The sequence below is a fragment of the Ovis aries genome, chromosome 23 (genome assembly GCF_016772045.2).
Source record: "Ovis aries strain OAR_USU_Benz2616 breed Rambouillet chromosome 23, ARS-UI_Ramb_v3.0, whole genome shotgun sequence".
Taxonomy (NCBI): Eukaryota; Metazoa; Chordata; class Mammalia; order Artiodactyla; family Bovidae; genus Ovis; species Ovis aries.
In genome coordinates, this window is record NC_056076.1 from 55306130 (window position 1) to 55328033 (window position 21904).

Consider the following 21904-nt stretch of genomic DNA (forward strand, 5'->3'; position numbering starts at 1 on the left):
AGGAAAACACACACACACAAATAATCCACAAAGCCAAAAGCTGACTCTTTGTAAAGACTAATACATTAGAAAAACGTCTAGTGATCTTGATAAAGGAAACCACACCAAAAAATTAGGAGTGAAAAATGTAACTTAGTTATAGAATCAGTAGAGATTAGAAAAGTAATTAGAGAATACCATACACAACTTTAAGGCAATCTATTTAAAATTTATATGAAATGTGAAATATTAAATCCATCATGTATATAATTTTATTCAAATATATAATTTTAAAACTACTGAAAAAGAAAGTTAAATTCTCATTCTCAATATTTAAATATTTGAAAATTCTATCAGCGCTTTGAAATCTTCTCACATGAGGTTCAGACTGTTACACAGACAAGTTTTGCCTAATTTCAAGGAACAAATTAGTTGAGACTCATACACACTCTACAAGTGATGACAGAATGAAAATACTGTTGTATTCATTTTACAGGTCAGTATAACCCTGGAGCTAAAACCAGATAAGGACAGTAAGAGAAGAAATATTATATATCAATCTTAGTTATAAGCATAGATGCAAGATACTAAAGAAAACAGAAAACAGAGTGCAGGATATTACTTTTAAAAGAGTAATAAAAACACATCAATCACACTAACAAATCCCCCAAATCCAAAGGGCATGTACCATATGGAAAAATATAAATATCACTCACAATATTAACAGATTGAAGGAGATTTTTTTTAAGTCCTAATTTAAATATGTATAGAAAAAAATTTATAGAAACACCACCACTCACAAACTCTAAGCAAGACATACACAGAATGACACTCCTTAATGAAATATATACCATCATCAATGTCAACAGTGAAAATCAGGGAGAAGACAAGGATACCTAATACTGCTATCTGTATTCAAGAATGAACTTGAGGTCCTAGGTAGCACAGTAAGACAAGAAAAAGAGAACAAACTAAATCAGATACATCTGTTTGCAAGGGGTATGAAAAGAAAAACAACTTTCATTATTCACACACAATATGAATATACAAAAAAGTGTAATGAAAGCACACAGAGAATTTTAGAATCAGTAAGAGAATTTAGCAATATGGCTAACTATGAAATCAATACCCAAAGATCAATTACACAGACACACATATGTGTGTGTGTATGTATGTGTATATATTAAATATATGGAACAATTTGACTATTTAATTTAAAAGAAAATACCATTATCAATAGCAGTAAAAATAAGGTACTGAAGAATGTCATCAAATGATATACATGACCTCATGAAAAAAATTATAAAACTTTGAGATATCAAAGAAGACCTAAAGAACTGAAGAGATACGTGACTGCAGATAATCATCCTTAAAAATACATCCGTTTTTCCCCACTGATCATTAGATCTCATGCAACATGAACAAAATTCCTAAGAGGCTTATGAAAGACCTTGGCAAACTTAACTTTAAAATTTCTGTGGAAGAAGACGGGCCTCCAAATAGCTAAAAGTGAAAGGTACACATGGGATGAGAAGAAGAGAAAAGACCTTACTACCACATACCAAAATGTGGCATGAAACTTCTTACAAAATGCCACTGGGGCATGGGTAGACAAATTGACCGAAAGATCAGAAAAAAAAAGGACTCAGAATGAAAGACCCTTAGAAACGCAGGAACTTTCAGTATTGCAGAAACAGCATTGTGGAAGCCTACAGAAAGGACAGACTTCTCAATGAATGATTCTAGAACAAATGTCTATCAAGATATTTAAGAAAAAGCAGAATTAAAAGCCCTACTTGCCCCTCTACAAAATCTATCCCAACTGTATTAGAAACTTAAATGTGGATGTCGAACTATGAAATCCCTTCTTGAAGAAACATATAAATGAATACCTTTATGACCCTGAGGCAGAGATGGATTTTCCAACCATGACATAAAACATGAAAAGGTAAAGGAAAAAAAAGACTACATTAAATGTAAGGCCTTATGTTCATCAAAAAATACCACAGGAAGTGTAAAAAGACAGGTCATAAAATAAGGGAAAGTATTTGCAGCATGCATGACTGAGAAAGAATTATATCCACATATATATCAGGAACACCCACGAATCAATAAGGAAAAAAAAAGTCAATGGAAAACTGAGGAGGGAAGATTCTACAGAACAAACATGAATGATAAATAAATGCATTTAAGATGTTTAACTTCATTAAGTATCAAGGAAATGCAAGTTAAGACCATAGTGAGATACATTTTCTATTTTATAACCCCTAGATTGATATAACAGGCTTCCCTGGTGGCTCAAACTGTGAAGAATCTACCTGTCATGCAGAAGATCTGGGTTCAACCCCGGGGTTGGGAAGATCCCATGGAGAAAGAAATGGCAACCCACTCCAGTATTCTTGCCTGGAAAATCCCATGGACACAGGAGCCTGGTGGGCTACAGTCCATGGAGTCGCCAAGAGCTGGACACAACTGAGTGACTAACACACACACAGACACAGACACACACACACACACACACACACATTGATACAAATTAGGAAATCTGAAAATACTGAAAGTGGACAACAATATGTACCCATAATAACCTTTCATGCTGTGGGTGGGTGTGTAAATTGGCAACAGCTCTGGAAAACAATTTGGTGCTACCTTAACACCTGCATGACTCTGTAACCTAGGAGTTTTACTCACGGATATCCAAGACAGCAAAAGAGATGACCAAGTGCGCATCAAGAGGTGTTTAGGAAAATACGTAGTCTCAAAAAATGAGAACCAATCCAAAGGTTCACGAACCGGACCATACAGAAATAAACTGAGGCACATTCACCAGCAGTGGCAATGCACTAAGGCCACACACAGCAACATGGACAGATGGGAAACACAGGACACCAAGGGAAGAGAGCGAGAGGGACGCGGCAGCACCGGACTGACACCACATTTCTAACCCTCCATCAAGCAAAGCCCAACATCACGTTGCTTAGGGATACACAGACATGTCATTAAGCTACTCTAAAAAGAGACAGAATATTTACCTCTGGCAAGAAAGATGGGGGAAGGCGGATAAGGAGGAAACCCACAAGGTTCTGATGATGCTCCAGTTCTGACAGTGAGTGGTAAGTCCCCAGGTCTTCCTCACGCCATCATTTAGCTCCGTAGTTCACATACACTACATGTATTCCTCTGCAGGTGTCCGACATCACAAGGTAAAATGTGTTCGGAATACCTGGTTGGGGTAAGGCTTATGAAAAGTGTATGCAAGGGAAGGATACAGAAGCCGCCAGTGTAGACAACAGTCAACAAACTCTTGCTGTGAAAGAGGACCGGTCAGTGGAGAGAGGAAGAGGGAGAGTTGGTGTTTGGCTCATTAGGGTTTTGTTGTCTTTCTAATTATGAAATATTAGGAGCACAGAGGGGTCAACCACAACATTCTACAATTTTTCTTTCCAAAAAAAATAATAATAAAGTGCTGCCAATAACTGCGGAAGCACCCTGTGTGCCCTCCTCACGCCAAAAGGAAGGCAACTGTATTTCGTTTCTCTTTTAAACTGAGAGTTACGAAGGTATGCCTAGATGCTGCTGGGAGTTCCCCAGGAGGCAGGAACAATGTTGTCCACTTGCATCAGCACCACCCACTGACTCGCCAGCTCCAGGCACGTGTGTTAAGGAGCTTCCCGCTCAGCGCAGAGGGTCCCAGACCTCACTGCTGTCACTTCAGCACCCTTCTGAAGAAGCACACGCAGAGCCCGGGGGTCCCGTGGCCAAGAATCACTCGCTGGCGTGGCCATCAGGGTCCAGCCTATGGTCACCCATTCCCCTGTGCTCTAACCAGCTGGGCCCGAAGCAAAGATGGAAAGAGAGAAGGAGGGGGAAAAAATAACTATTTTCTTCCTTCACTTTGAACCGTGAATATACCACAAGAAGGGTGACGGCTTTCCTAACGGACTAACCAACTTGGCGGGCTGAGAGGAGACTTCCAAGTGTGAAGCATCACATTCGTGAGAAAACGAAGGGAGGCAGGCAGAGAAGGAGTGAGATGGTCAGAGGGAAAGGGTTAGCGGGAAGGTTCACCAGGAGCTCTCAGCGGGGACAGCTTCATTCCGTGGCTAATCCAAAGCCACCAGACGATTTTCCCCATGGCTGCCTCAGACAAAACACAAGCAGGTAAACAGCATTTTCATCCCACATGGAATATGGTCCAAATCTGACCACCATCCTAGCGTTCACCAAAGATGCTCAGCAACATCGTGGTGATGTGCTAATACCTGACCCCCAAGTGTGCGATGGACTCAATTCCACAAGTTGAAATGAACCATCAAACCAGTCAAGCCTAAAGGAAACCAGTCCTGAATATTCGTTGGATGGACTGATGCTGAAGCTGAAGCTCCAAAACTTCGGCCATCTTATGCAAAGAGTTGACTCGTTAGAAAAGCCCCTGATGCTGGGAAAGACTGAAGGCAGGAAGAGAAGGGGGTGACAGAGGATGAGATGGTTGGATGGCATCACCGACTCAATAGACATGGGTTTGAGCAAACTCCGGGAGACGGTGAAGGACAGGGAAGCCTGGCGTGCTGCAGCCCATGGGATCGCAGATAGTCGGACACAACTGAGTGACTGAACAATCAGAACCTGAGCTAGCAGAAGCCTAACTAGTGTGTAATTACTGAAAACCATTAAATAAGAAGAGTCCCTTTGGTCTCTTTCTCCCACTCCCACCTCTGCACCCTCTCACAACAGAACTGCAAAATCCATCTTCCACTTTTATCAGAAAATAAAAAACACTTCTGTGGTGTCTGGGTGCAAAAAAGGCAGTCAACAGCACGTGGTAGCTGAATGAGGTCTCAGTGTTTCCATTAGAAGATGTATAGCCAATTTTCAAGTATTCAGGTTATAAAAAGTTTCTCACACGCACGCAGACACACACACACACACACACACAAATGCTACTGTGAATGCTCCCCAGTGGACTAAAGTTACACATTCCAAGTAAGGTCTACAGCCCATTCTCCATCTTCACCACCCACACTGGAGGCCTAACAACCTCATCTCTCACCTGGGTTTCTGAAAAAATCTCACCACACAGGGTTCGGGCCACCAACACTGACTGCCCCTGGGGTGCGTTTTCCAGGCTGCAGCCAGAGGTCTCCCAGGCACAAAGCTGATGAGAGGAAATTGCAAAGTCTCCCGATCTTCCTGCCTGGCATCATCTGGCCCCTACCTTCCACCTCTCAAGCCTCACCTCTAACCCAGCTCTAACCCCTCCCCAAACACCAGGCCCTGCTGGTCCCCAGTCCACTTCGCCCATGTACCCCGCCCTTCCTCTCAGACCTCAGTCCAGGTGTGCCAGCTTCAGGAAGCTTCTCCTGACTGCTAGGTCAGACACCCTATTACAAACTCCTCTGATGCCTCACACCTCTCCTTTCTTTGCTTGGTTATTCAGTGAATGTTTCCCACATTCAGCCAATGCAGAAATATACCCGTCTGTACGCAGGTCAGGAAGAAACGGTTAGAACTGGACATGCAACAACAGACTGGTTCCAAATAGGAAAAGGAGTACGTCAAGGCTGTATATTGTCACCCTGCTTATTTAACGTCTATGCAGAGTACATCATGAGAAACGCTGAACTGGAAGAAACACAAGCTGGAATCAAAATTGCCAGGAGAAATATCAATAATCTCAGATATGCAGATGACACCACCCTTATGGCAGAAAGTGAAGAGGAACTAAAAAGCCTCTTGATGAAAGTGAAAGAGGAGAGTGAAAAAGTTGGCTTAAAGCTCAACATTCAGAAAATGAAGATCATGGCATCAGGTCCCATCACTTCATGGGAAATAGATGGGGAAACAGTAGAAATAGTGTCAGACTTTATTTTTGGGGGTTCCAAAATCACTGCAAATGGTGACTGCAGCCATGAAATTAAAAGACACTTACTCCTTGGAAGAAAGTTATGACCAACCTAGATAGCATATTCAAAAGCAGAGACATTACTTTGCTGACTAAGGTCTGTCTAGTTAAGGCTATGGTTTTTCCTGTGGTCATGTATGGATGTGAGAGTTGGACTGTGAAGAAGGCTGAGCGCCGAAGAATTGATGCTTTTGAACTGTTGTGTTGGAGAAGGCTCTTGAGAGTCCCTTGGACTGCAAGGAGATCCAACCAGTCCATTCTGAAGGAGATCAGCCCTGGGATTTCTTTGGAAGCAATGATGCTAAAGCTGAAGCTCCAGTACTTTGGCCACCTCATGCGAAGAGTTGACTCATTGGAAAAGACTCTGATGCTGGGAGGGATTAGGGGCAGGAGGAGAAGGGGACGACAGAGGATGAGGTGGCTGGATGGCATCACGGACTCGATGGACGTGAGTCTGAGTGAACTCCGGGAGTTGGTGATGGACAGGGAGGCCTGGCGTGCTGCGATTCATGGGGTCACAAAGACTCGGACACGACTAAGTGACTGAACTGAACTGAACTGTTCATTATTTTATTTCTAGCACCCAGTATAGTACCTGCTACATGGTAGATGCTTAATTTTTTTTAACTTTAAAAGTAAATCAATAACTTCTTGCATATCAACTCTAAAACAAATATCAAAAATATTCAAGTGTGGGAATAAAAGTGTATCTAGTGCCCTTGAATTAAATGAGTACAATTTACAAATCTGGTATCTCATTTCCACTCCCCCCCCAAAAAAACACAACAAAAATATATGGGGTATAATTATCACTGCCTTCTAACAAGTCTTTGGTACCAAATTTGAGAAGACATTCATAATGCTCTTCAAAGTCTAAATTCCATAATCATTCAAATCCATCCCCTACCTTTATACTCATGTAGTACCCATGTAAATAGGATTTCAATCTTTCAGTTAGTCTGTACTTAGTTTATTTGAAAGTATCCTTGGAAGAAGTCTGCTTCCACACTTTGACATCACTTATTTGAAAAGCACTTTCTTACTGAGTCAATATAGAACTTACACCCAAAGACAGCAAGCAGTACCATGCTCCAACTGCAATACTGGCACTGAAATATTTCCTTCTTTATATCACCATAGTACCTCACACTGCAATTTGAATCTTAGCTCTCAAAAAAAAAAATTTACTGAATGAGTGAACAAGCGAGTAAATCAAAGTTAACCATTCTTAGTAATTCTCTTGCTATTTCAGCGAAACATATTCACACTGCAAAAAAAAAAAATCTATGCATAGTCATTCCTTTCATTTTTCTGAAGCTTTTGACATTCTTTAAACAAACCTTCAACAATAATGGAGTTTGTTTAAGTAGAATTATTTAAAGTACTAGTGGACTACTTCTCACCTGATCCAATTCTACCAAAATTACTAGGGATATATTAAAGTGGGACACTGCAAAATGTACACCCATGTAAAAGAGAAACAGTTCCACGTGGGCTGAAAGGCAAATGAAAGAATAAGAAGAGGCTAACAAGATCAAGGAGAAATTAAATATCAAAAGAAAACTAGAAACTAAATGAAGGTTCACAGCACCCACAAAAGAACAGAACAGCATTCCATGGTTTGGGATACCAGTTAGTACACAATGAAGCTCTAGAAGGTACGCAGCAAAGAACAATTATCTGAACAAGGATTGAAATGACATTGCTCAGTCTTCCCTTCCAAATTGCAAAACTGGGTTATGTATGAAATTGTAGATTCAATCTTGAAACATGATTACCCAGCTGATGACCAAAAGCTTTTCTCTGAGTTTTAAGGCATAGGGTTGCAAAATATTCCCAACATGAATCCCTATGTTCGAAAGTGAAGACTAAGTTTGAGGAAGACATAAGTTTGGAACTGACTTTAATGAGTAAATTAGGTCTAGAACATTCTCTTTGTCATAAAAATCTTGTTTATATTCTATAGCAAATACAGTCATTCATTAAGAAATTCTTCCTATGCCAATTTCGACTAGAACTTGAGTTCTGGGCTTAAACTGGAAACTGGAATCGTGTGTTACACTGAAACACTTGGAGGTCACAGAGAGAAGGACATTTTAATCTGAACTACCCAACACTCAAGGAGAGGGTGATGTTTACATATTTTTCCTATGTGGGATGTAATTTTGACACATTTTATTCAGAGGTGTATCTGGCCACTCCATAATGTTTTTACAAACATTATATGGGTTTCGGCTATGATCACAATCTTTGAGACTGTGTTTTAAATGCATTTCCAAATGTATTATATGGCAATTATAACCAGCACATTTCCCTACTAGCTTCTGAACCAAGGGCCACAGCACCAGTAATGGCCAGTGAGGATAATAAAATTATAATGCTGATGTTCTGCAATTGGGAAATATTTTTAACTACAGTATAAAACCCCTCTTGAAGTGTAATGGAGAGTTTCACTTTATTTTTCCAGCTTGAAGATGCAGGCTTTGAGGGTCTATCACTTTGCCAATATGAAGTAGCTATTTAACAGCAAACATGGCAAAAGAAGCTAGATTGCCAGAATTCAGTTAAAGAAACTACTTTCTCCAAATTAGCTTAAAATTTCCACTGCTGAATGATATAACAGGAAGAGTTTGAAACTGGGACTATCAAAATCTTGATTTCCACACTGCCACTGCCATTAAAAATATATACATATGGGGAAGGAACTGGATTATCTGGAAAGGAAATCTCAAAATCAGAAAAGGAAAAATAAAGGGGGCATTCAAGACAGGAATGTCTGTCTGGAGGTGGTGCAGATGCCTAGACCACAACTGAGTCCACTGTTGCGCTGAAGACTCTGCTCTCTTCCATCCAGCCTTCGCAATGGATCTCCTCTATGCCTGGTTCACAGTGATCCTGACATAAAATCCTCCCCAACATCCCCAGGTCAAAAAATCTCTTCTTTCAAGAATCATACTCTGTTTGCCCATGAAATCTTCATTATTAATTTTCCCCAGCAAGAAGTAAGTCTTCTCTTTATCTAAACTCCCACCATGTTAGTGACACTCCCCTTCTGGGTACTGAGTACTAATTAAACATGTGCTTTCCTGTTCTTTCCTGTCAAAAATATATTCCTCTCAGGGTAGGACCTTGCTCCCACAAAGCCCTCTAGGTCCTATAATTGCTAATACAGGGGATGTATGCATAGCATGTACTAAAAAGATATATTAGATAAACCATCAGTAAGAATTATGATGGGGAGATAAAAACTAACTGGCTAGATGGACACAACCAACATTTTACAACACTATATTAAAACGTGAGGGGCTAAATTGATGCTATGCTATGAATCTCCAGATAATGACACACACACACACACAAAAACAGAACTTTTGAAACTGTTCATTATCCATTTTTATCCATCTTAAGTAGAAATAAAAGTAATTACTGACAAGATATGCAAATATGCATCCTTTCCACTACTTGCTCATCAGTATTTTACACAAGATGGAAAATAGAGGGTCTAGAGCTATCATTTCAATATCTTCCTTCACAGAAGCTAGGTCTTTCCCTAGTTTAAAGTCCTCGAAATGCCTTGTAGTTAAGTCTTGACTTGAGCGATTTGAGATTCAAAACCTTCCATTTGGATGCCTTGCAATTCAGCTAAGCACCCCAAAAGGGAATGTTTAAATTAATGGAAGATTAAAGCAAGGAAGAACATTCTAAAAGGTATTCTGTAATGGGGTTTTGTCACCACCTTCTCTGTTTTATTGGGAAAACAGTCTTTTCCCAGGGGCCTGCGAGTTTATATGCCAACCATCAGTCTCGTTAACTATTCGAACTTAAAAATGTCAGAGAAGAAAAAAAGTAATGGAAATGCTGACATGCTATGAAGTCAAGAGGCATAAGCAGGTGCTCCTGCAACCCAGGGTCATAATTCAATCAAGCTGTATTGTGACGTCATCTGTTACAGAAAAAAGCCAAATGGTTTATGAACAGTGCCAGAACCCCCAAGATTAAATTACAGCCCTGATATTTAATCAGGGGTCTTACTTTGTTATTTTTAATAACACAATACATTTTAACAGTTATTCGTCAACTGCCTTAGCCAAATTAGAGCAGGTGAAGACAAGTGACCTGGATTACAAGGGCCATCTCTCACAATCTGAACTTTTATTATTTTTCAGAAATGGAAGATCATAGACGTTTCCCTCCTTTTAAGAAACATACAGTTGGTACCAACAAATTGAGTCCAAATCTTAATTAAAAGCAGCATGGGGTCCCTGACCAGCGGGTCAGGACATCTGCATTTGTGTCCTATTACAGCCCATAACCAACTGTATGATTTGAGCAAAAGATATTTAACCCTCCCAAACCTTGGCTCTTTATTTTAAAAAAATCATAGACCATCTCTAAACTCTCCTGATAAGTCTAAATTTCTATAAATCTTCTACTTAAAAAAAAATACTGTGTAATTTCTTTGGGATTCCTTAAGGATCAAAGTGCGAAATCTGTATAGCTGAAAGATGAACTTTTAATTTAATCAAAAATCATTACCATCGAAGAGGCATTTGTCAGCTAAAAATTTAGGGGCAATATCAGTGTCAGCAAACGAAACAGGTTCTTTAAAAAGTCATGTACAAATAGTGCTGAACGTGTGAAGGGTTGTTTGCAAAACAAATCAATACAGGCACATCCAACAATGGATTGCAGTTAATAAACCACATATAGTAATTACCACCAATGGCAGTTTAGAAAGTCATTCATTAAATGTTAATTGTCACACAGAAGTACAAAAGCAGCCATTTGAACAATCAAGTGGCTGCACCTTTAAATAAAATACTTTCTTACAGCCCTGAAATTCATCCATATAAACTGACTCTAAACACACCTGGGTATTTGATATGCTGATTAACTGGGCCTTTATTTATTGCTGAAATGAAAGTAAATATGACAAGCTTTCCAATACTTTTGCTATTCCTTTGAGCCTGATATAAAATATATATATATAATGTATAAAACATATTAATCAATCTTCTCTAAAGATTAAATTGCTATTTCTCTTAGGTCTCTCATAAGCATTAAGAGACATATGGTTCAAAAGGACCCACCTAAATTCATGTGCCTACTTTATTGCTGAGTCTAAGTGGGCTCACAAATTTAGAAAATGGATAACCCACATGTAAGCTAATAAACTTGGTGGTCAATTTTGAAAACTTTATTCAAAGTAATAAGAAACCGGTAACCAAAAAAAAAAAAAAAAAAAAAACCCTATGATATGCTTTACTTTATTTTCCGTAATACTCAGCGCCATCCAATTGACTTGGAAGAACACCTGGTCATAAAAAATTAGGTCATAAAAGACAAAAAAAAAAAAAGAAAAGAGGGGATTTTTTTTTTTTTCCTGTTCCTACCTAGCTTCATTTGGATGCTCTGTCTGTGCAAAATCTGACTTACCCAACATACAGATATAGGTTCTCAAAGTCTGGCCAAGAACATTTTGGTTCCAGACTTGTAAACCAAAGAATGTTTCAAAACACGCCATGTTCCTTATTAGACAACTTCAGATCTGTTATCTTGGCTTATGGGAACAGACCTAAATGGCATCATAATACTAAAAGTTGAAAATCACAGGCCTGGGGCCACCAGGACTCAACTCTCTGCCTTGGACGAGGTTGCAAACTTCCAATATAAAATGCAGTTTACCATTAGTAGTAAATGTTTGATCTATAAAGCTTCCAAAATTACTTTGTTTATCATAGCAGATGAAAGCAAAAAGGAATAATTTTAAGCTCAAAACAAAACTGTTTATATGACAGTCTTGACTGCTCCATGATTCTAAGCATTTAAGACAGATTCGAGCAATTAACAGCATAAACTTTCATTACATAGTTCTATTATATATGTTTATGTGACTTAGCTGTTCATCTGTTATTTAAGTGATTTCCTCATTACAATAGTAGGGTAAAGATAATTTGCTGATGCTGTCAAAAATGTTAAGCATTTCAGGCTCAACAGATCTCGGATCCCTACACTTGTTCAATGCATTTTATTTACTTAAGTCAGTGTCAAATAGAGTACTGCTTCTTCCTTCTGAATTTAGAAAATGTAACATTTTAAGCACATGTCTGGTAATAGACATATCAAAACTTAACTTCAAAGCTGCTTATTTTAGGGATGCAGATAGAATTCAAGATTTTTGTTCTGGAAAATTAGGTTTCAAAGATCTAACAAGAAACTGTAAGACTGTTTTTACAGTTAAAGATAGGAAAGCATTTTTTTAAGATATTAACAGAGCAAGCTTGGTTACCTCAACTTGGGGTTTGACTAGGTTCATAAAAACTGAAAACAAAATATTTTTACTGGTACCCAAGCAGATTGCTAATTTACAGTAGAACCAAGCCACAACTTTGAAAATACCCACTATATTTTCCTGGTTAAAAATATTATAATAATAATACGAGAGAGATACTAAGTCACATTGAAATCCAACATAAACTACAAAGCTAGCTTATTTGGATAATAAAGCAGGAAAAATAATGGACATGGCTTATACCATTAGTGTAAACATGTTTTTTTAAAATGTTTATCTATTCTAATGATCAGGAATAGTATTGTACACCAAGCCTCATGTGTGTGCTTGTGTGTGTGTGTGTGTGTGTGTGTGTGTGTGTGTGTGTGTGTGTGTGTCTTTGAAAAGACACTAAACTAGGCAGACAGACCTATGTTTAGAACCTAACTCATTCCTGGCTGCCTTGAAAGAAAGTAGTTTATCATCTTTGAATCTTGGTTTCCTCATTTATGAATTGAACATGGTAATCCTGGCATCTCATTGGGTTCTTGTGAGGATAAAGAAAATACAAGAGTATAAAGTGCATAGCACACTGCTTGGCATAGTAAGAAGCACTTTAATTCCATCAGTATTATGCCCATCCACACCCTATTATTCAATCTAACATCCTGCAAATAATCACAGACCAGATCAGGCAAAACAGAATGATCAACGATCCAAAATTCAGCTCCAAACCTTAAAAAACAGTCAAAGGGCACATATACATTTAGAAGCATTTGTAGGCACAAAGATCAGTACACAAATCCTGAGACCCTGTTATGCAACACAAATTACAGAAAACACAGAGTCCTGAAACCAGTGTTACTCTAATAAAAGGATTTGCAGGGCCACAGAGAATCAGCAAATCAAAATTTGTTTTTTAGAACAGCAATGAACACATACTTGAGAACCTCTTAACATGGGCCTCAGTTTTCTTTGGCTGTACAATGAAGGCATTGGGCTGTGTATTTCTAAGGGGATCCTACCCCCAAAATGGTATGATTCTAATGAAATGGGTTTAACACCACATTCCTTATTTTTTAACCTGTTAATTTATTCTTCATTTTACAAAAAGCCACACAACCATTATGAACTGCACTGTAATAGTAAGGCTGTTTAAAACAGACACACACACACACACACAATTAAATAACTCTACTCCACAAATACCTTTGGGGGAGACCAATTTTTTTTCACACTGTAACCATGAACTCGAACTGTACGGATGGAAATTAATTCAGGATGCTGGCCATTTGACTCTTCTCTACAATACAAAATGACCCACTGGATCGATATTTTTTTCTTACTGAATTTTCTAAACTGATGTGTTATTTGGGTGTCACATGGATATTGGTGAACAAACTTGTGTGAATGTCAAGAGACATTTTTTCGCTTCCAGAAATGACCATGACAGGGATGTGGTGTTTTATTGCTGCTGTTAATTGTTAAAACACCCATTCATTTGGCACCTTTAACAAATACTGAACACCTAAGTAAAACTAAACAGTTACAGGGGGAAAAGGCTCAACTTTTAAACTGAGGGAGAAAGATGCAGAATCCGTCACAGACTAAGTGTAAATACTTGTAACAGATGTGACCAGGGCTATTGTTGAGTATGGATAATTTCAGAGCCCCAACTTTCAAACCACTTTTTAAAAGATGCCAAAGCTAGTGTGTTTATCTTTTGCTCATAAAGGAATCAAAGGTGACCAAATAAAACTGCATTTCTGTTGTATTAGAAAATTAAATCCCTATTCATCAATAAATTATAGATTCTAGAGACATTTTTTTTCCCTTTTGGATAACTTGGCCATCCTACTTTTTAATGAGAATAATTTTCCAGTCATCCAGGCATGTGGATGCTGTTAGCTTGTTTTAAGATCAATGATATAATGGATCTGAAATCCCTTTATAAAAGTCACCATATAAATTTCAACTATTTCTTACAAATAATTCCAGAGCCCACCAATTCTCCCTGTTAAGGTCATCCACACTCTGAACTATCATGGCTGAATTGTTTTAGTGCTCTCTGCTGAACACCTGCAAACATCAAACAAAAACGGCTGGTCCTTTCCTGGGTTGACAAAAGCCTTTCATGTGAAAAATGCTCCCTGGGAATGTCAGGCTGTAGCTCAGGTTACATTCCATTCTCCCTAGCAGCCTCACCATTTCTTAAGGTGGTAGGGAAAACCATGTTTGTGAAATGAAAGATTAAAGGCAACATGGCCACACTTTATTTTCATTCTCATACTGCAAATCACGATAGAGTGTCCTATATATGAATGGAACTCACAGCTACAGAGAACTTGAAGCCTGAAACATCACCATGCTTCACTTTGAAAGCAACAGAGCGGTTTACCCCAACATGAACAGTTCACTTACACTTCAGATCTCTTTTCCCCTGGACCCAGGTTTCAAAGCTGCCCATGAAAATGATATCTGAGCACCCTTGCTGGGGACAATGGATATTAACCGGATGTACATTTAGAAAATTATTTCTCAGTCCAAAGTTTTCTAGTTCATCCTTTCAGGAAAGGGGAAAAATGCAGTTTTCCTCATTTTTTTTTTTTTTACTTGTTGTGCTTTAAAAGAGGACTTAGCTTTGTTACTGAGTAGAAACAAAGCCACTTACTATGTCTTGGCCAGATGAGAAAAATCAACACTCCAATCTGTACTCTGTATATTACAGTCCCCATCATACTGCTTTGGATGAATACCCTGCATTTGCAATCTAGCTGCTAGAACAAAATAGCCACTACACTTTTTACCTTTATAAGTAAACATATGGGCCTGAAAACTACACCTTTGTCCGGTACAAAGTCACTTAAAGTTCAACAAACACCTTAAAAATAATCACAACATATTCACTGGATATATCACAACCTATCTCACTAACGATGAAGTCTCTGTCTTATGCAGATTTACTGTCTGTATAAGACAGGTTTATGTATTCAGATATACTGTCTTAAGAACTGCGTAAGTTTCAATATATGACCACTTACCAAAATTCATCAATACATATTCATACTCATCCAGCCTATACTCTGTAAACACTTAAACATCACAGCAAAGACTTCATTTAAATGCGAACACAGAAAAGGGACCAAGATGCCCAGTCGTATTTTCAATATAACATAATTTCATGCTTCTAAATCAATCTTACTTTATTAAGCCATACCAAAACTGATATACTTAATTATTCCAAATGTGTCAGCTTTTACAAAAAGTACAAAAGAGTGTTTTTGCACTGCCTCTGAAAGCAGTCTATCTCTGAGCCTTTCTGACATAATCTACTTTCAGATTTCAACTGAATACACATTTTCTTAAGGAAAATCTTGAAGAAAACTACTGTCAGAAATAAAGTTAGTTTTGATACTAACATGAAAAATTAATTTGCCTACAACAGACACTTGCATTCATCTTTCCTTCAAAACTGTAGAGAACACAATATAGAAATGTGGAAGAAACAGTATGAAAACAAAACAAAAAAAAAGCAAGTCCCAAATTGAAAATATAACAGGTTCCAGGACAGTCAGAACACAAACATATGGTCAAGAGTCCTTTTAATCAAAGCAGACTCCCCCCCAAAAAAGATAAAATGTAAGTATAGGAGGCGTCTCATATTTCATACATTGAGTTTTAGAGATAATTCCCTTAGACTTATGGGGCCAGCAAAAGGAGAAGTAACTTATTTGGAAATGAGCAACTTTTAAAAGCCATTAGTTTTAGAAAAAACATACCAATTATACAAATCACAAAGATGAATAGGTTTCTTTCATTGCTACAGCACCAAATGAATATTAAGAGATGTGAAATTATCTTCAATAGCTAACAGACAATTCCACTGATATCTCATAGCTAAACGATGTCAATATTTACCAGTCTGACTTAAGAACAGGACTCTGTCTAATGTCCTATTAGGTACCACTGCCAGAACTCCTAAGATACTATAGCTGTTTAACTGGCATAAATGGATTTAAGCCTTGAACCTAAAAGGACAGCAAGCAACAATGTATGCCTCCTTCTGATATGAAATTCACTGGACAAAAAATAACTTTTTAAATGAATAGCATATTTTCACTTTTAGTAAGAGACCTTCAGAGAGTCCCCTATTAAAACTCCTCCTTAGATACCAGATAATCATTGCACACACAGATGCCTTTGTGAATACCGCTAACGTCTTTTGAAAGCATCAGCCAAAGGTCTTTCATTTATAAAATGTAAAAGTCCTTCCAAATTTGTAACTTTAAACATAGCAAAAATTCACTGTACAAGTAAATACTTAGGAGGAGAAAAACAGTTATAGCACCAAAAAGGATATTTTAAATACAAATGAATTCATATTCAGCTCTTGGATTAAAAAGAATCTATTTACAGCTATGGTTTACTACGCAGCATTCATCTACAAAATTAAGTGCTCATTTTTAAAAAAGGGTTAATTATACATAGTTCCAAGAAAATTTGATTATTTCCAAGGAATCTGCCCTTTTCATGAAAGTTAGATTTTTCCCTCTATTTTCAGTAAGGAAACATTAATTTATTCCCCCATGTTAATACTACCTTATCTTTACATGTTTGATTACAACTGTATTAGAAAATTGCTTTTAAATTAAGTGACAGAATTCTGAGGCAATTTTCTTGATTCAAAAAAATATATTTTTAATTTTGCAAAAGATAACGTTTTTGCCTAAGTTATACTACTAATGGATAATGAAATAACCATATCATTACAGGCTAAAATTTCAATGACTTTTGCAGAACACTTTAACAGAGCCAAAAATATACCATGAGTGAACAAACAGCTAAGAACATTTAACTACACACTAAGAAAAGAATTTACATACTTGAGCCAGTAAAATGTCCACTCGCCAGAGAAGTTGGTCCATTTTTCCCACTGCTCACAGGAGGTGAAAACATCTAAAAGAAACAAAGAAATATTACTGTTGAAAAGAAGACATCCGTGCCTTCAGAGATCATCTGAGACCTTTCATACTCTCACTATATAATGTACAGTTTATGCTAAGTGTTCATTTTAGTAAAATACATCACCATCCAACTTAAAACTAAAACAGGTACAATATTACCAATCATTCTTACCCCCCCCCCACCCCTTTACCACTCTGCTCTTTCTTTTTCCTCAGGTTCAGTAAATCGCCAGAGCTAGGCAGTACTACATTTTAAACCACAGCACAGTCCCCATAATGTTAACAAGATTCAGTTTGGAGGGCAGCGAGCTCTCTAGAAGACACGAGTTTTACAAAGGAGAAGAAAAAAGTTGTTTATTTTATATTGAAAACCTTGGCCATAAACGTGGCAATGTCCATTTCGATCCCGTATAGGATTTGCCTGTCATATGTGAACCCAAATAAAAATAAAAGTGCCACCTGCACTAAATTCTCATTTCGTCTCTAACATGAGAGCATTTTGAAGCAAGACTCTCTCCCCCTCTCTCTCTCTGTCTGTCTCTCTCTCTCTCTCACTCTCACTCTCTTTCACTCCCTCTCTCTCCAGCATTTATTTCGACCCTAATTGGTTTCCCTCTTCTTCGACGTTATCTAGTGGATAACGCGCACCTTCCCTGAGTCAGAGCCTGCAGAAAGCAAAGGAGCGAATGGAGAAAGTGCAGCAAGCAGAAAGGGGGCTAAAAGCTGCCTAGGGCTACATTTCCTGGCAAAACTTCCGAAAGCCATTTCTCCAAAAGGTCTAGAAGAGCAGCAGCAGCAACAACAGCAGCAGTAGCAGCAGCAGCGGCAGCAGCAACAAGAGAAGAGAGCCCCCCCACTTAGAAGGCGGTTTGGATTTTGTGTGTTTTGTGGATTCTTTTCATTTTGCTTTGCAAATGCATCTGACACCAAACTCATTTGGCATTAAAAATGAATTAATTCCCCTGACATGCTTGGGACTTGGTTTGGGGAAGGGAGACAAAGTGATGGAGAAGGACCAAGTTCAGCCGTAAAACTCCACAAGTGTCTAAGTTCTGCTTTGGGCTGATCTCCCCGACTACGAAATTTACAAAGTCTAAAGGATTTCTAAAGAATGTGTGCTCAGCATATACACACAGGAGTTTTCAGAATCCCAGGAAAAGATTTAAGTGGGAGGAAGGCAGGTCCTACTGATTCCAAACCATCATCAGTTTAAAACTTTGAGCCAACTGAAGTCTCCTATTTTCTCTTCCATTTTCAGAAAAACAAATTAGTAAATAAATTGAGTAGCACGCATGGTACCAGTACTTTTAGTGTTCTGATAAGGCCAAGTTAAGGGGTGGTTTACAGTTTTAGGGGTGTCTGTTTTCCCCTTCCACTGGGGTGGGACTCTATTATTTGGGGGTTCGGTGGGTAGTGAATTCAAAGCAAGTAATCAGAGTGACAAAAAAAAAAGCCGGAATCCTCCATCACACCCAAAAACTGTAGTTAAAAACTTATCAAAAAGACCTTCATGTTTACCAAGGATTCAGCCAAATAAAAATCTTTCCTGTCCTTCAGATTCTATTGGTTTCTAGCTCAAAGTGCTTGGGTTTTTTGGTTTGGTTTTGTTTTGTTTTACAGCTGTTGTTAGTTTCCACCGTTCTTTCTTACCGCACTGAAATCCAGTAAATCACTCAGCTCTTTGTCCGTGCCTAAGGCAGCCATTCGCTGTTGGTGATGCATTTTAGCAAAATCACACAAACCTAGAAACATGGAAATAACCGCAATCAGAAAATCCAGTCCCAATCCTTGGAGAAAACACAATCGGATTTTTGGAGACTGGGGGTGGGGGGGTTGGGGGGTGGGGACATGGGGGCGGGTGGGATTAAGGTGGAAAGGAGGGAGGGATAGGAGAGTTGCTGGGTGATTTTTTTTTTTAAGATGGAATAGACAGCAATAGCAAAAAAAAAAAAGCGATTTGATACTGTATTTCCAAAGAGACGATCAAAACTGGTAACATCCACTATAAAACCAAATCCGGGAAAGGGGAAAAAAAAAATTTGCCGCTCCTCAGCGCATCATTTTATGCAACAGGAGGTACAGCGAGAAATGAATGGATCACAGAGAAAAGAGAAACTACTCCGAACGATCCGGTCTCAACTTTCCCCCCCACCCTCCACCCCACCCCCCTCACACACACTCACACACTCGCACACACACGCGCGCACACACACACTCACACACACACACACACACACACACCACTCCCCTCTGCGTTTCAAAGTAGCTATAAAGAAATTAAAGATGAGCGTCTCTGGAGTGAAAACACGTCCAAAGGGGGAGGGGTGACAGGGTCGGCGAAAAGGACGGGGGGCGGGGGGGTGGCCCCGCGGTGGAGGGTCGGGGCTTGTAATTGTCCAGCGCCCTAATTTGTGAAAGAAAGGGTTGTAAAAATTAAAGTCAGGCCCTTGGCAAAGTCAGCGGTCCCTCCGAGCGGCAGCGCCGGGGAGGAGGGCGTGGGGGGGCCCGGGCGGGGAGGAGGGGGGTGCGCAGGGACGAGGGGGAGGGAAGAGCGCGGGAGGGGAAGGGGTGTCTCCAGCGGGAGCGCCGGGGAGACCGGGCGCCCGCGGCGCCGGAGGCGCGGAGCCGCGCGCGGGGCCGCCGAGCCCGAGCCCCCCGCGCCGCCCGGCGCTCCGGCCCCGCCGAGCCCGCCGCGCTCGGCGCCGCTACCTACCGCCCGCGCGCGAGAAGGGGCTCTCGGTGCACCGCCGGCGCCCAGGCGGCGTTCATGTCTACCCGCCGCCTCAGCCGCCGCCGCCGCCGCCGCCCGCGCCCGCTCGGTCCCCGCCGCCGCCGCCGCCGCCACTACAGCTCCGCAGACAGACAGCCAAGATCCCTGACTCTTAACACCAACTCTCTTCTCCGGGGAGGGGAGGGGACGGGCGGAGGGGGAGGGGGAGACACGCCGAGGCGCACGGAATTGCAAGTTCAGCAAAGAAATGGGTGGGGGGGCGGCTCCGGCGGGGCGACGCGGCGCGCGCGGGTCGGGCTGGCTGGGATGCGGACCCCCGCCCGCCCGCCGCCACCCCACCCCCGAGAAAGAAAAGAAAAAAAAATCATCTCCACACCTCCCCCGCCTCGCCAAAAAAAAAATACAAACGAAATTTCACCGAGCACCTCATTTTCCCTCAGATCGTCAGTTACAATCTGAAGCCTGCACCCTTCAGGGTTGGGGTTTTTGTGTGTTTTTTTTTGCCCGTTTCATCCAGCCGAGGCACACTTTGAAACGGATTCCACTTTACGTCCCCTCACTTCTTTCTTTCTCTGACTCTCCCGTTCCCTCTCACTCACACATCCACACACGGTAAAGCAAGTTTATACTAGGCTGCAAATACACGTGATGCAAAAAGACTTTGCCAAGAGGAACAATATTTTTTTTTCTTTTCCAGATACAAACCAAGCGACATTTTACTGGGGAGATTTCCCGATCGGTAGTTCTGCGTTGGGGGGGGAGTGGCGGGGGGGGGGGAGGCGAAACCTCAATTACATACTTTTTTTTTTACCCCTCCCTTTTAAGTCATAGAATAGTATAGCTGTGAACTTCGCCAAAAAAAAAAAAAAAAGCTATTTTTGAGGGTAGATATTTTGTTTTATACTTGAGTTCCTAGGCACGCTAAGTCCCTGTTCGCCAGCACGATAAGTTTTTCATTCAACATTGACCATTACAGGCCCTGCATGCTCTTAAAACATACTTTTTCACATCACTTTTTAGGATAAAAATTAAGCTGCATAATTCTACCGTTTCGTAATAACAAGCGTGCTTCAGGCAGTATATGCAACACTCTATCTTAACGTGTGCTAAAATACACATTCTATAAACCCAGTTATGGCTAGATGTGCGAGTACATACACAAAACGCATGCACACACTTTTTCCCATTGGCAGTTATTTAATAGGTTGTTCCTTTTGTTTTAACAAAACACTGGGATCGAAATTTTAAAAATTAAATTCAATTACAAACAGTTTACTCTGACAGCAAATTGTAACGTTACCTTAAGTGGCCACAAATATGCTCACAATATTCCAAGGAAAGTGACTTTAAAAAGAGAGACAAAAATCTTCTGCAAGTACTGAGTATCTCACATGTGTATCCCCCAAAAAAGTATTTTAACTGGTACTCAGTTCTGTTCCAGGGATATCCACAGAATACAAGATTATGCACCTGGCTCTGGGTTTTGCATTTTCCACCATAAAACTGCAACAAAACTCCCTCCCCCCAAAAAGAAATCATTAAAAAAAAATCCAACAACTTTTTCTTATTGTTTATAAAAAAATATCAACACAGGATAGTGATAATTTTTCCTCAGACAAATCTTGTTGGTGGCTGGTTTTTTTTTCTTCTCCTCTTACAAAGTCTTAAACTTGTTCCAAGTTTAGAGGTGTCTCATCCTCCTCCTCCTCCTGATCATCGCCATTGACTCCCCCGTGGAGTCACATTGATAATAATAGGTTTCCCTGAAAGATACATTGTAATCCATTCACATCCGGGCACTGCGGGCTTATAAAGAGAAGGCGCTGCGGCCGCCGCGGCTCCTCCAGACAATGACTGGGGAGGGGCGGGGCGGGAGCAGGAGACCATAGAGTAGTAAACAGAGCGCCTAGAGAGGTAGCCAAGATGGCGGCGCGTGCGGGCCACGCCTCCTCCGGGAAGGGAGGCGGGCGGCTGGATGCGGGCGGGCGTCGCGCGTGCTGCCGGACCGCAGTGGTACCCGAGGCCAGGGCCTTTCGCGGGCCCGGTGCTCCTGCGCG

General features: G+C 40.2%; 1 protein-coding gene across 37 annotated transcripts in view; it reads right to left on the bottom strand.

Annotated features, from left to right (window-relative positions):
- The window catches only part of TCF4 (transcription factor 4), a 384383-nt gene extending 362680 nt beyond the window's left edge, over positions 1-21703 (bottom strand). For 14 of the 37 annotated variants that reach the window (XM_042239268.1, XM_042239266.1, XM_027960902.2 and 11 more), the window contains exons 1-2: positions 17765-17896; positions 17036-17108 (exon numbers count right to left, since the gene is read on the bottom strand). In XM_042239268.1, coding sequence (XP_042095202.1) covers positions 17036-17108; positions 17765-17881 — 190 coding nt within the window. In that variant the 5' untranslated portion in view covers positions 17882-17896. Of the gene's footprint in view, positions 1-17035; positions 17109-17488; positions 17618-17764; positions 17897-18766; positions 18937-19829; positions 19985-21147 lie in introns of those variants that run through there. The other 23 variants (XM_015103772.4, XM_015103771.4, XM_060405553.1 and 20 more) reach the window with 5 other exon arrangements.
- Between the last annotated feature and the right edge of the window lie 201 nt (positions 21704-21904).